Genomic DNA, 13,755 nt, shown 5'->3' on the forward strand with positions numbered 1-13,755 from the left:
GTACGAGGCGTTGTGGGGCTGGTCGCAGTGATAGGTAATCGTCATAACTGCCCCTCCATTGCCCCTCATTCGCCCTCGATTCGTCGGACGCGCCTCGGTGCTGCTGCGCGTAACGCTCGCGACTTGAGGCTCAAACTCGTAGCTGGCTCGGAGTTGGCGGCTCCAGGCCTAGATGCTGGATTTCGTGCTGTGATTGGTTGGGATGGTGCGTGGGCCGGGCATCTTAGCCACTTGTGGAGAAAGTGAGGTGTTATGTCATGATCTCGGCATGTGAGCGCGGCGGATCTACTTGCCGGATCTGGACGGTGTATACGACAGGGTGATGTACATATATACGGCTTTTAGCAATGCGATTCATGGTGTTGAGGTGGTATTTATCGATAGCATATCGTTCGGCGCACGTGTGACTGAAATTGAAGAGCTTTCATTTGCCGATATCGTAGGGATGAGCCGACAGAAAAGACCACGCACAGTAGACAGATACCAGTAACGCCAGGAGAACCATGCAGCCACGTTGAACCAAACACCAAACACCTCATACACGTATACTCATATCGTCGGACTACCCACCATCTTCCGCGGCTCCTCCTCCTCCAGTATCCTCTCCGGCGTCGAGCCCTTGCTCGCATCCCTCGAAAAGTCCTTTCCACCCTTGCTCTTGCTTCGCAGCCTGCCCCAGCTCATGGCCCTCTTCCTCTCCTTGCCCTTGCTGTCCTCCTTGACATCATGACTCCACTTCCTCCTCACAGGCGGTCTAGCGTCATCCAGCCCGATCAGTCTTCTCAGCTCTGACAACTCCGCATGTCCCCGTGTAGTCTTCATCCGGTGCGCCCACGTACATTCTCCGTTCTCGAACAGGAACTCCCCGCCAACCTGCTTGAAGTCGCCGCCTTTGAGCGCTTTGCGACCAGTACCGAGAGATTGGAAAATGGATTGGACTGAGTTTATGAGGACATGGGTCTGCATGTATTCAGGCTTGCTTCCCAGATTGTAGGTGCGCGTCATGCCGAGATGGTCGTACAGTTTGCGCGTGGGGTCGGCGTAGATGGGGAAGGGGCAGCCTGTGAACTCGGTGTACATGGGGATGAGTTCGGGGCGCCCGCAGCCGATGACGGTTATGAAGGTGGGTGTGGGCAGCGCGAGGAGGTCGTCGGGTTTGATGGAGGAGGCGATTGTGCGCAAGTATTCCTGGCAGTTCTGTGGTGTGTCAGCTCTGTCTACGCGATGTGAATGAGTGTAGTACTTACGCCGCAGAAGAAATGCCGTATGAAGATAATCAGCTGCCTCGAAGCGACATGTGGCGCCTTGTATAGCTCCTTGAAGGGCCTACTCTGGCCTTGCGCATCCAACACCAGCAGATCCTCCACCTTGCTCAGGTCCTTGTCGGTAGGGATGTCGTTGTTGACGTCGACGGTGCCCTCAAACTCCTCCTGTTCCTTCTGCAAGACGGGTGTTTGGCTCGACGGCGAGAACGGCGGCGTCATGCTGTCTGCGGCGTCGACCGACAGCTTGGGGTCAGCCTGGTGGCCGGTTTGTGAGTGGGGTGGTGAGGGAAGTTGCGTTGTTGACAGCGGCGGTGCGGAAGTCGCGATGGGCGCAGGCACCTCGGCTGCCTTCTTGCTATCTGACTCTTCCATGGTGACGGTGGGAAGTTTGCGATAGGTGAGTCAGGAGGTCGGGCGCGTATGTTGTGATGTATCTCTGTCCGGTGTTACTCAGCTCACGGATGCCAGCTGGGCCGGAGCTAGAGGGCCGCTGAAATGGTGATCGCTCGGGGGGCGCAGCACTCTCGATACGAAAGGGCGTAAATGGAGTCTACCGGTTAGCAAGTATAGAATGTCGGCAAGTACACGAGGTGTGGAAGGGTTGGATATTTGAACAAAGACCCGAAACACCGCCAGACTTGCGACGCGCTGTGAGACGCAGGTACACGCAGCGACGTCAGCGCCTGTTGAAACCTGCCTGTTAGCTCCCGCTGTCGTGTTAGTCGTGATGCTTGTGTGGAATAGCGGCGTCCGCTTCCAGTGCTAGGTCTTCTTTCTTTTTCGCATTGCGCATGGTTGCTTGCGCGATGAGTGAAGATGCGGTGGGCTTGACGCGTTGGCAGCCGTCAGTCGTGTTGGCGTGAGGCTTGCCGTGTCTCAGGTACGCGCAGGGGCGGCTGCAGGTGCGCTAGCGATATTCTTGGAACAACATCACGACGGGTGGCTTCGCACTTCATCCTTCGCTCCATTTTGTCTATCATCGCTCTTACCAAGGAGCATTTCCTCATATTTGATAGTATACAGTCCGCCATACGCCCGTTCCCGATTCAGAGCCCCATGTAGCCCCACCTCCCGTCAGCCCTTTAAAGCCACCTTTGACTTGATTCGATGAAGCACGTCAGTATACCTGCTGTAGTTGGGGAAGTCCACCCCCTGGCAGTCCCTCTTGACCTCCACAGCCTTGCCCGCAGTCAACTCCGCCATACCAAGGTCTCCCCTGAGCTCACAGACTAGCGCAATATCGAGGAATCTGGCCAAACGTTAGCAAACACGTCAAGAGCAACATCCATTTTGACGACGACATGGCCTCCACAACCCTTGGGGAAGTTTCGAAATCCCAGCCTGGGGTCAGTCACGCCGACTGCCACTTACACATTTGCCAGCCTGGCGGTATAGTCCCCTTCAGCCTTGTGTAAAGCCGCCAACTGCAACAGCTTCTTCACGAAGTCATCTCGCTGTGCGCCTTTTTCCAGGTTTGCACCACGGAAGAACCTCGTCTCACGCTCCAGCTCTTGTAGTCCGAATCGTCGCTCTGCACTCTGGTATCCAAACGCTGTCTCGTCCTCTTCATCGTCGCTGCAGGCCGGGCAATCGCAGGTGAAGCCGTAGTGCTTGAGCTCGTACGCGCGGAGCGACTTGTCGTGGATCATGTCGCAGTAAGATAGCGTAATCTCCTCGCCCGCGGCGATGGGATTCATGACGTGGATAGTTTCTTTGCCGATGGAGGCGTTCCAAGAGAAGCAGGCGTTTGGGTTGCAAGAGTGGTTGAAGCGGGCGGCATGCGGAAATACTGCGGCGCCTGCATTCATCTCCATACAGTTTGTCTGGAAGATACTGATCAGACTTGGTGAGGGATCGGTTCGCGCTTTGTGTTGTTCTTTGATTCGAAGAACTTCTTGGGGTGGGACTGATTCGTGGATGCGCGACGGCCATTTATTCGGATCCTGGCCGTGGCTTGAATGAAGCGTGTAGTAGAGTGTCTGTTGTGATGGGGTGAGGCCATCGAAGGCCTTCTGAACATCGGAGAGCATGTAGTCGCCGACGGGAACGATCAGGAGGGGGTCCTCCGCGAGGATGCGTGTACCGCGCGCGATGGGTTTGAGGCTGACGCATCCATAGCCCTTCCTGGGGATGGCGCGTACTTCATAGTACTCGTTGCCTACTAAAGTAGGTGTTAGCGTCGTGGACTTTATATGAACGCGCATGCCTGGTACAGCACGCGCGACCGTCTCGATGGGGCGCTGAAGCATTCCGACTTACCTGGCGATGTGGGGATCATGCCGAGTTCCATGGCGATGGGTGACGCTGGTTGAAGGTGCTGAGAGCTTGAGATAGGCAGGCACGACCCGCCTATGAGCGTTTGCTATCCGTGCGATGACGGAGCAAGCTTTTTGACTTACGCGACCTTCAGTCTCTGCTGTCGCCTTCGCCTGCGCATACGTCATGGTGAGAGGTGAGAGTACGCTTCTTGTCTGCTTCGACATCCTGCAGCCGGTACATGAATATACCCCAACATCGCACTCAGTACGGAATATACAATATATCTGAGCCGGCCGCGTCCGACATCACACTTTCTCGTCTCGTCCACGCTATCTTCTTATCTTGAGCGACGCCGCGCGTGTCACTACTGGGGACTCTTCAAAGTCACTCCACTAACATTAGGGTCTGGAGCATCGCGCTGTATATTCCATCAACATCTGCAAAGACACATGGCACCGAGTACCTTCCCGAGTAGTCAAGACACATCGGCGGTCGAATACAACTGGCATATTCCACTCTGACTACGCTGCACACTCAACAGCTGAACATCGCTCGTAACAGATCCCATCCATCCATCTCTCCCATTTCACCTATCCCGCTCAATCACCTCTCCCACCTAACTCTTCCACTCCAACTACCGATCAGACTTGCCTCACTTCTTCTCAACCTCCTCCGTGATCTCTACCGGCCCGCCATGGCCTGAGCATTTATCGGCAACCTAACAATTGTTACCAGGTCAGCTCCTGTCTCGTACAGACGATTGTTCATAGCGGAAGAGACCTTACCTGAATGATTTCCTTGCCCGACTTCGTCCAGTTTATACAAGCATGCCCTGGGCAGCGGGTCGGACATGTGATGATTGTACGTGAGCCTTCGCACTTGGACTCGCAGCCGTTGAAGATAACTTTGTGGATTCGGCACATGATGGTTTTAGAGGAGTTGGGAGGATGGTGTTTGAGGCTTTGGATTTGATGTCTGGTGTGCTTGGGGGTGTGTTGTATATTGTGCTGCTGATAATGGATGGTTGGTATGACGGAGGTTGAGGCTTTGCTGTACGTATGATTTGTGTATCAAAGCAAAGGAGTTCGAAGGCTTTATACATTCATGCCGCTGTCACAGGGAGATGTTCGTTGGAATGCAGCTTCACGAATGGTTGATCGTGTCTTTATGATCGTTGATAATTGAAGCATCAAACGTGGATATGTTGCCATGTTGTGATTATCCCTGAGAATGCACGATGAGAACGCTCGGTTTGATGAGATAGCGACCGCAGCGACACTGTATTCCTAAGTCTCACACTTATTCCTGGAGGATACGTGAACGTGTGACTGGAAGTATACGCTCCAACGAGACTCACGTATTTGGGAAGACCTTCATGTCAAATTGGGCTTTGCTGTACTCTCCCTAATCACATATCCAAACATGCGGCTATCAGAACTCTACCATATCAAACAGCACGGCAATCACCACAGCAAAAGCATTTCATACATCATTCATTCATTCATTGATACATCAATCAAACATGTCCTATGTCATCCGCCAAACAGATCGCGTTTCCATCCCGCTATCCTCCTGTCCTCGTCGTCGCTTCTCTCCTGAAGGAAAATGACGAAGGTCTCTCCTCAATCATCTGCAGGGGTTATTGCACTTCCCCGTGCTCCTTCTCGCCCTAAGAAAATTTGGCTCTGAGCACGCGAATCCGTTTCTCTTTCCCAGGCAGGATTTGACGAACTCGTTCTTGGAATGGCCACAGCCCATGTATAACACTGGTTCGTAGGTGCACATGGTGATGTTTTGTGGTTCGAGGAAGGGTTCTTTTGAGTACGGTGGTATGCGGAAGTGGTAGTTGAATTGGGAGGGGATTTGTTGAGAAACTGGGTAGGCTTTTGAAACTGGTAGGGTGTTTTTGGTAGTATTGTTTGCTGTGGTTGATGTAGTAGTGGTAGTGGTAGTTGTGGAGAAGCAAAAGAGCGTGGATTCGAGAGCTTATATACCGCATTCGAGTACTTCACACTGGAAGAGAGTGTGCTGGCGGTGTCTACGTATACGCCCGGGTTAGATTTGGTAATTTGTGTATGCAGTTCTTTCAATATGTCTGCTCCTTGACGTGGTTTTGGAAATAGACCCGGTCGACCTCCGCCATGGATTGTGGAGGTTTGATCGCGTAGGCCTCGAATTATAACGGTATAATGACTGGAATGGAGGTATTCTTGCGAGTCTTGTGTGCGTGGGTCGAACGCTGTCGTGACCGCTGATGATGCGCGTGGCGGCTACGTAGGCCGAAATTGGCTTCCAGTAACTTCAGCTTGTGCGTTGTAGCTGCCAGGCTGTAGTTTGAGGTGGGTGGACATCTCAAGTTCGAGCTCTTCAACGCTTGATGGTCACATGGTTCCCAAGCGTCGGATTACCCAAAACCCAATCCCACGACCGTCAGAAATCCATTCCAACCCGAAGTGCGTGTCGCAATGCAGCTCACCACAATGCCCTTCCGCCTCCCTCAGTAGCTCTATATTCTTGGTTTGCAAAATGGTTTCGCTGCCTCGCCTCTCATGTTCACCATGCCTGCTGAAATCTCTTCGAAAGCATTCGGTCGGAAGACTCAAATGCCTCGTCAACGATGAGAAGACGTGGGTGTCGTTGATCTTGAGGTGTGGACAGACAGGCCTGTCCCAGGCAGCGAGTGCCTCCTGGACGTCTTGCAGAGACAACAGAATGCCATCGGGGCGATACAAGAGATGGAAATGCGATACGGCTTTTGCGCGGTTGGAGCTCCGTTCTACTTCGATATAGGGAGGCATTACGCCCTGCTTTGCGTAACTGTGGCGGCTACATCGACATAGCCAAGGCCCATATTTGCTATAGAGGCTACGCAGTTGAGTCATGTGAAGGCCTTGTGCTCGCATATGGCCAAGATAGCTTTCTTCCACTTTAGCCTGCGCGTTGTAGCTGCCGGGGCGAGCTTTGGTTCATACTGAGAAGTCGTCGAACACTGGTTTTGGCGTGGTCGTAATGACTGTTTGCGCGACTTTGGCTGCTCTGCAGTGTAAGGAGGCGGGTCTTCGCTGTGTATTGTCGGCCCTGAAATGTTCTGTAACCAAGAGTGTATGTCGGGCGCTGTGGTACTGCTTGTCACCGTCTTGTTGCTGCTCTTGCGTGTCGCAGACTTTTTGATGTTTGGTGCATGTCGGCTTGAGTGATCTGGTTTGCTACCCTGACGGGAGCGATCCAGGGGATTCGCGATGGTGATCTGGATGTTCAGGCACATTGTGAACGAAGTTGGTCATAATACAAATTCTAAGGGCTCGTAGAAGTCTTTGTAGGTTGTGAGTTTTCGGCAAACGTTAGCGTCTCGTCTCCCATGGTTCGTCTTCGACGAGACCCGTGTGTGATGAACGTTGCAAGCAACCGTCTCCCAATTTGGTAGCGTTTCTATCATGACGGCTGTGAGTGGCCGGGCTCTCATGGGTCGGGGCGGGACCATTGTTCGAGTTCCATGTGAGAGCAATTTGCGCAAACGTGCTGGTATGATGAAGTTCTACATGTGCGACATACGTGAAGAAAACGCGTTGTGTGACTGCGGTTGTTGTGTGATGGATGTTGAGGAGATGAGAAGGTGCGACATTGGATGGGCGGAACCTTGGAAGGGAAGGCGCTGCGGAGACTAGTCTCTTCTGGGGTGCGCTAGCCGTCATCTGGCCAATCATCTCCCAGCCACCGCACCCTTTTCCTTCCCATTAGACGAAACGTGTTCGAAACCACATGCTGCAGGTGTTTAACGTGTTCTGCATTCGCACCCACACAAGGAAGAACCTGAATAAGGCTGCAGCCTACATCAGGATGAGAACATGTGAATAGGTAACCCAACGTCAATGTGGGCTGCACGCCCCTTCGCTCAGCTTAATGCCTCTGCAACCAAGCCAAAATCTTCTCAGCGATCTTTAGACTGTTCTTCTCCATGAAGAACATATGTCCATTGCCATGAAAACCCTCGTTCCTCAAATTCATATGCTCCACGTCCACACCTGCCTGTCGCATGTAATCCACGGTACAGTGGTCATACACCGCATGGTAACTCGCCTCTGACGTCACTGTCAGCACTGGTATCTGCGCCAAATTCACCAACTGCCTCGCCGGTTCATCCTGCATGATACATTCACTCGAATTGACGTCTTTTGCAGGGACAACAACGGTCTGGATGTATGTCGCATTGGGTCCCGCCGACGGCTCGTAGGCGACTTCAAGCTCAGTGATGCCGAAAGGTCGCGCTGGACCTGATCCAAAGATTCTTCCGATGAATGGTGGGCCCGCCGGTTCGAGCGCGACGATGCTCTTGACTAGATGAGGGCGGAGGTCTCCGACTCGCCATCCATAGGCACCGGCTTGACTGTGCGCGATGATGTGCGCCTGGCCGCCGATCTTGTCGAGGAGAGCGGTGTACGCTTTGGCGTTCTCGGCTTCGGATATCAGGTTGTCGGCCTGGTATTGGACTTGAGACGCATAGAAGGCGTCGAAGATCGGATCGCCTGCTTTGCCAGTCCCGGGCCATTGCGTGTGCGACCGTGCTTGCGGCCAGAGGCTATGCGACGCCGTCGAAGTGAACAGTCCCTCGATGAGCGCAGTACTGGAGCTTTTCATCGTGCCTGTATTCGGCAACCACGGAGAACGACCGCGCGATGGCTGATCGCTCAGGTAGATCGTATAACCGTGCGATAAGAAGAACGAAGCCCAGCCTGGTCGACCATCTGGTGTATCGAGAAAGGTTGTTCCAGTCTGACCAGTTCCGTGCATGAAGACGAGGGGATAGTCTTGGGTTGGCTTTGCTGGGGTGAGCTTTTCGACATAGATCTGGTTAACCATGTACTGCGCAGTGGTGTTCCCTATCTACACGGTTAGCATTTACTAGGAGTTTAGCAAGACAAAGCTAGCTTGACCGCAATAGATACTGCATCCCAATTTATGTACGATGTTTGTCTTGCAGGAAGTCCCGGTAAGATGCAGCATATTCCTCCAGGGTGTAGTATATCTAGTTGGGAGGAAGAGCGCGGTGGTGAATTTCGCGTGACTTACTGACAGGTTCTGATACTCCCCGCCAACGTAGAAGAACTCGCGTTGCGGTGGAAGCACCTCGCCAAAGCCATTGATCCAGCTGTTTGCGCCGAGTAACGGCGCCAACCAGGAAGTGACGTTGCTAAGGGTTTGCATTGCGAGATCGGCGACCGACTCAATGATGTGGTGTTAGTTACGGAATAGCTGCAATTCTTGTGAATGAGTTGAGCGATGAACAGATGTTCGGGTTGACGTGGTGGTGGCTTGGCAGCTTACATGCGCCTTCCCTAACAGCCATAGGTCTACCGAGTGTTTGGACTCAGTTGCGTGGGACGAAGAAGTCGTGAGCCGGGTAACGAGGGAAGGAACATACTGGCAACTTCCATAAAAACGCATCGTAGGCATGTTTGCACTTCTTGTGTAGCAACGAACGTCTTCTCAACCTTCTCGAAGTCTCCTCGCCTTTTTTTCTTCGACGTCTTTTCGCTTTTCATACTACGTAGTGCTCAAACATCAAAATGGGCAGCATCTGGGTCTTCGGGATCCTGGTGGTGCTGTCGCTTCGGCTGGGCGCCTACATGTACTTCCAGCGGCAACGAAATGCGCGCGAAAAGCGCATTTTGGAGATTGCGAAGGAGGCACGCGCCTTCCATGACGGCTATGTCAGCCGTGAAGAATACGAGGACCTCCTCGCTGCCTACAACGTAAGTGATTGATTACATAGTTCAGATTGCGAAGCGCTAAGTATTGTAGTTTCTCAAGAACGAAACCCCACCGCAATAGTGCAGCGAGATGCACTTCGCGTCGCCACGTGAGTCCGCGTGTCATGACGTCATCATCCGCATCGCACCCACATCAACCGAACGCGCTTTTGCAGCACACTCCCAGCGCTTTACCCTCCTAAATCCATTAACCCATGTCAGTCGCTCACTATCTTCGCAGCCTCAGACCAAACCTCCCCACCCCATGGCGCGCATACTCCTCACTTAACCGCTCTATCCCCTTCAACTTCTTCGCCGGCTACACCATCGCAAACATGTCCTCCGCAACCTTCCCCGCAACCCCATATGCCCCAACATACGATAATTGGCCGTATACCGACTCGGACTTCGTGCGATACGACGAGAACGACGATGGCGTATTTTACCGACAGCCCAGACTAGTCACGCATATTGACGACCCATCGATAGCGCGATTGACACACTACTACGATACTGTATTACCGAAGACAGGAAAGATTATGGATATGTGCACGAGTTGGAAGTCGTTCTACCCACCGTCCATGAAAGAAGCGATTCAGAAGGGAGACTTGGAAGTTTATGGTGTGGGACTCAATGAGGAGGAAATGGCAGTCAATGGCGTGTTCCAGGGCCCCGACCGCTGGCGTGTGCTCGATCTGAACAAACCGCCACACGATGTACGCACAGCATGGGAAAACGGACAGGATCTACAATTCGACGCAACGACGTGCGTTGTCAGTATCGACTACCTCAACAACCCGCTCGAAGTCTGCAAGAAGCTTTTGGAAGCCACAAAGGAGGGTGGGAGCGTTCATCTCGTTATTAGCAATCGGTGCTTCCCGAACAAAGTGGTCAGAAGGTGGATGATGCTGGACGAGCGCTCGCGACTGGAGTTTGTTGGCGATTATTTGCATTTTGCGGGGTGGAAGAACGTCCATATTGTAGATCTTTGCGCGAGGGATGAGAATGGCATGCGCACTACTGATGATCAAGGAACGGTACTTGTGAGATCGCAGCGACTTCCAGATCATTTGGACCCATTGTGGGTCGTGCGCGCGACGAAGGGGTCATAGCATTCTACGTCAACTTAGGAAGAATCGAACATGTCTGCAGACTACATCAACATGGACACATGCAAAACAGGTGACCTCACGTCGATGTCGGCTCTAGGCCTGTTTGAGAGAATTATATTATGAGGTGATCGGAGTTTTAGAGATGCCATCGGTCGCGTGGGGTCTTGCACATTAGTGGAGTTTAGCGGGCCTGTCTCTCTTCAGGTATGTTACCAAAGGTAACGGCAAGCTTCCTGAACTCATGTCTTCCTCAAAGTCGTTGATCGCATCTCAACTGAGCTCCGCATTATCTATGTCGTCGTCTACATTGCATGTTTGTTCTGGAACGTTTGACTCTCACGGCATTGTCAGCGTCTCGTTGCAGGTACGGGTCGGCTATCCCGAGCATCGGAACTGGTATCCCGAGCTTGCGGGGTATATGCATCCACCTCCATAAAACAATTGAAACGACCATGAACGATCTTCACATATCCGCGCGCAAGCTTCAAGATGACAGCTATTCTCACAACCGCTAGACTGGTTTTCAAGGACTCAGCTGCGCGGCAAAAAGCCATCGACGCGTTTCACAAGATCATCGAGTTCACGACACCACATGAGCCGGAGGTCTTGCAGTATGTCTGCGCATTACCGGTGGATGATAATTCGCGGACTGAGATATATATGATTGAAGAGTAAGTTCATAAGTCGGATGGATTATCATGTCGCTGACCCTGCTAGATACGCGAATCAAGCAGCAAGTGATGCGCATCTGACTACCAAGCCTGTACAAGATCTCATACGACTCTTCACCACCGGAGATGTCCTTGCTCAGCCACCAGAAGTCCACAACTGCCCGATCATCACCAAGAAAACATCATCACCAGTACCGATCTCATCAAATCCGGCCATCGTTCTCATGAACATTCCCTCCAAACCGGACGCATCCGCCACCAAAGAGGCCGAAAAGTGGAGCGAGCTGTCGCAGATCGTGATGAAGAGTGTGAAAGGCGTAAACTCATTTACAGTCGTCGCAGACCGAGAAGCAAAGAGCATGCGTGTGGAATGCGTACTGCAGAGTTGGGATTCGTTTGCCGCATACCAAGAGTTCATGGTTGATGGCCGGAGAGATGGGGCGGATTTGGTGAAGATCAGGCCAATTGATGGCTTTACTGGACGTGATAGTTCGAGCAAGTTGTGAATGAGGAGTCAGAGAATAGCAGCGACCCAAGAACTTGTCACGACTATCCACTCTGCTCATGAGTCCGACTCTTCGTCTGCGTGATCCACATGTCAAGCCAAAAATCGTGAACTGGCAATCCCGGCTGACTAGCCCCGCGAGTCAAGCGTCGTTGCCCATATAAATGATGCCAGTAGTCGCCTAGATCTGCTCTCGTCGTGCCGTGTATGCCGTATCGTCGCGGGAAAATGTCGGCAAACCACCCGAACGAGCGATGAGGCTGGAATGAGGTGTTAGTGTGTGGAATTGGATAATCGCTGGACATGAAACACCGGCGATAGCAGACTGACGCACTGCGGAATGATGAAGATGTCTCTAGTGTTAACCCCAGCTAGCTATGATTTCAAGAGTCCTAAAACTTCTTCGTCTCCCCAATGCGACGCATGATCATTTGTCTGTTGGTGCAAGACGCTGGCGGCGAAAGCCAAAGTTCAACCCTTCGTGAGGCTCCGTTGTGTTCAACCCAGCAATGTAGTCGACGAGGACAGGTGTGACCGCGGTACATGCAGTACCCCGGGGAGCGTACGACCTCGGGCCAACTAATGTTATGATTGATGGTCTGACGTGCATAACCCGTCATCCTGGAAATGAGCCATCCTTTGTCTGGGACCGCCTAGTGCACGCTTAGTCCTGCGCGTCTCTTTATTGATGTTGGTAGATTGCAATTCATGATCGGCCTTGGCGAATGTCCACTACTGGGAAGGAGATCGATATCTCCTTGAAGAGGCGAGGAATTATTGGAAGTAGCAGAGTCTTATAGGGAAATAGCAACGTACCTTATTCCAACGAAGATCGTTCACTGTAAGTGTATCTTCTGGTCCACCATCGTAATCTTGGTTGCTAGCGTTCAACTGCAGGACACCTGCGTTGGGTGCCTCTTTTGCCTCCCCTTCGCTTCTCATGATGCACGATTCCTCAAGCTTCATCCGCAGCCACAGACCTTTCTGGTTCCCTTCTGCTTGTTGGAAGAGACACCATTTGTAGAGTTCTGAGGAGTATCGTAGGCGTCCAGGTCCGTGCCGAATGTTTGCAGCCATTAGCGTGTCATAGACGATGGATCGGTCGCAGCCAGCTTCGATAACAGCGAATCGCACTGTGTCCAGGTCGGCAGGTCGGCCTAGGCGTCGATTGTGGTTGAACAGCTCTACTGCCTCAAGATTGCGTTCCAGCATGGTATTTTTTCTTGCAGCGACAGCCGCATGCGCAACTTCAGGGTTCGTCCAGTCGACAGTCATCGCTGTAATCCAGAGTAAGAACCGTAAGAACTCGACTTTGTCTTGGGTCCACGAGCCCGTGAATATTTTCTTCGGTAGGCGTCCCTTCACAAAAGCGAGCCGAGGAAAATGACTTCTAGAGAAGACCATCTGTGTGGCATCTTGAAAGTCGGGCGGCCACTGCGCATCGAAGCAGCCTTCATCTTTCGTCAGGCCACAGAGACATCCTGCGGGTTCAAATCGTCGCAGTATCCACGACTTGAAGAAATCCCAGGTCATCCATCTGCTGGCGAATATGAAGGTTTGAGCCGCTGTCTGCTCGGCGCGCTTGCCTCGTACCTCAGTGAGGAAGTAGTCGCATGTTGAGTTGTAGATGTATTCGGATGACAGTCGTGCTGCGATGTGATGCGAAGCTTGAATGAGCGCGATATTATGGTCGGCGGCGATGAAGATGGGTTGAAGAAGCTCGACGGGTAGACACTCGATCGGGGTGAGACCCATTTTGTGGATGAACAGCAGAATAGGTGAGGTGAAGGTGAGAATGAAGCAGTCGCTGATTCGCAAGGAGCCAAATACCACGAGGCTGAAGTTGTAAACGTGTTCCTGAAAGACGTCGACGCCGCATCGTGAACAACTCGGTGTTGCATTGGTCCGACTAGGCAGCGACCCCCGCATTTGCCCATTGAGGTATGCCGCTAATTACCCCACGCGGTGCTAGCGCGTTCCAGGGTGTCATCCGAGGCTCGCACCCTTCCATCGCAACATCACCACCTTCTTTTCGACACCAACCTACAAGAATGGCACACCAACACTGCTCGTCTGAGCTAGGCGTTATAAACGTCGCGACAGCTGGTCTCACTTCACTACGCGCGACCAACGCGAAGTCGAACTGCATTAATTGGACATTCACCACGATTGCGCGTTCGTGATACTGATGCCAGG

At 52.6% G+C, this 13,755-nt stretch overlaps 5 protein-coding genes across 5 annotated transcripts; 1 reads left to right on the forward strand and 4 right to left on the reverse strand.

The window, feature by feature from the left end:
- Positions 1 to 549: 549 nt before the first annotated feature.
- On the reverse strand, positions 550 to 1,637 carry J4E83_006997 (uncharacterized protein; the record flags this gene model as incomplete). Its single annotated transcript, XM_049333904.1, has 3 exons — positions 550 to 1,197; positions 1,248 to 1,485; positions 1,630 to 1,637. 3 exons carry the CDS (start codon positions 1,635 to 1,637, stop codon positions 550 to 552), a joined length of 894 nt encoding a protein of 297 aa, XP_049187160.1.
- Positions 1,638 to 2,632: 995 nt separating this feature from the next.
- J4E83_006998 (uncharacterized protein) lies at positions 2,633 to 3,555 on the reverse strand (the record flags this gene model as incomplete). The annotated part of the gene is made up of 2 exons (XM_049333905.1): positions 2,633 to 3,426; positions 3,525 to 3,555. 2 exons carry the CDS (start codon positions 3,553 to 3,555, stop codon positions 2,633 to 2,635), a joined length of 825 nt encoding a protein of 274 aa, XP_049187161.1.
- Positions 3,556 to 7,421: 3,866 nt separating this feature from the next.
- Positions 7,422 to 8,726, reverse strand: J4E83_006999 (uncharacterized protein; the record flags this gene model as incomplete). The annotated part of the gene is made up of 2 exons (XM_049333906.1): positions 7,422 to 8,384; positions 8,592 to 8,726. 2 exons carry the CDS (start codon positions 8,724 to 8,726, stop codon positions 7,422 to 7,424), a joined length of 1,098 nt encoding a protein of 365 aa, XP_049187162.1.
- A 670-nt stretch (positions 8,727 to 9,396) lies between these two features.
- Positions 9,397 to 10,383, forward strand: J4E83_007000 (uncharacterized protein; the record flags this gene model as incomplete). The annotated part of the gene is made up of 2 exons (XM_049333907.1): positions 9,397 to 9,401; positions 9,519 to 10,383. 2 exons carry the CDS (start codon positions 9,397 to 9,399, stop codon positions 10,381 to 10,383), a joined length of 870 nt encoding a protein of 289 aa, XP_049187163.1.
- A 1,950-nt stretch (positions 10,384 to 12,333) lies between these two features.
- J4E83_007001 (uncharacterized protein) lies at positions 12,334 to 13,314 on the reverse strand (the record flags this gene model as incomplete). Its single annotated transcript, XM_049333908.1, has 2 exons — positions 12,334 to 13,208; positions 13,311 to 13,314. 2 exons carry the CDS (start codon positions 13,312 to 13,314, stop codon positions 12,334 to 12,336), a joined length of 879 nt encoding a protein of 292 aa, XP_049187164.1.
- Between the last annotated feature and the right edge of the window lie 441 nt (positions 13,315 to 13,755).

This window comes from Alternaria metachromatica (genome assembly GCF_023757995.1).
Source record: "Alternaria metachromatica strain BMP 0045 chromosome Unknown scaffold_16, whole genome shotgun sequence".
Lineage (NCBI taxonomy): Eukaryota > Fungi > Ascomycota > Dothideomycetes > Pleosporales > Pleosporaceae > Alternaria > Alternaria metachromatica.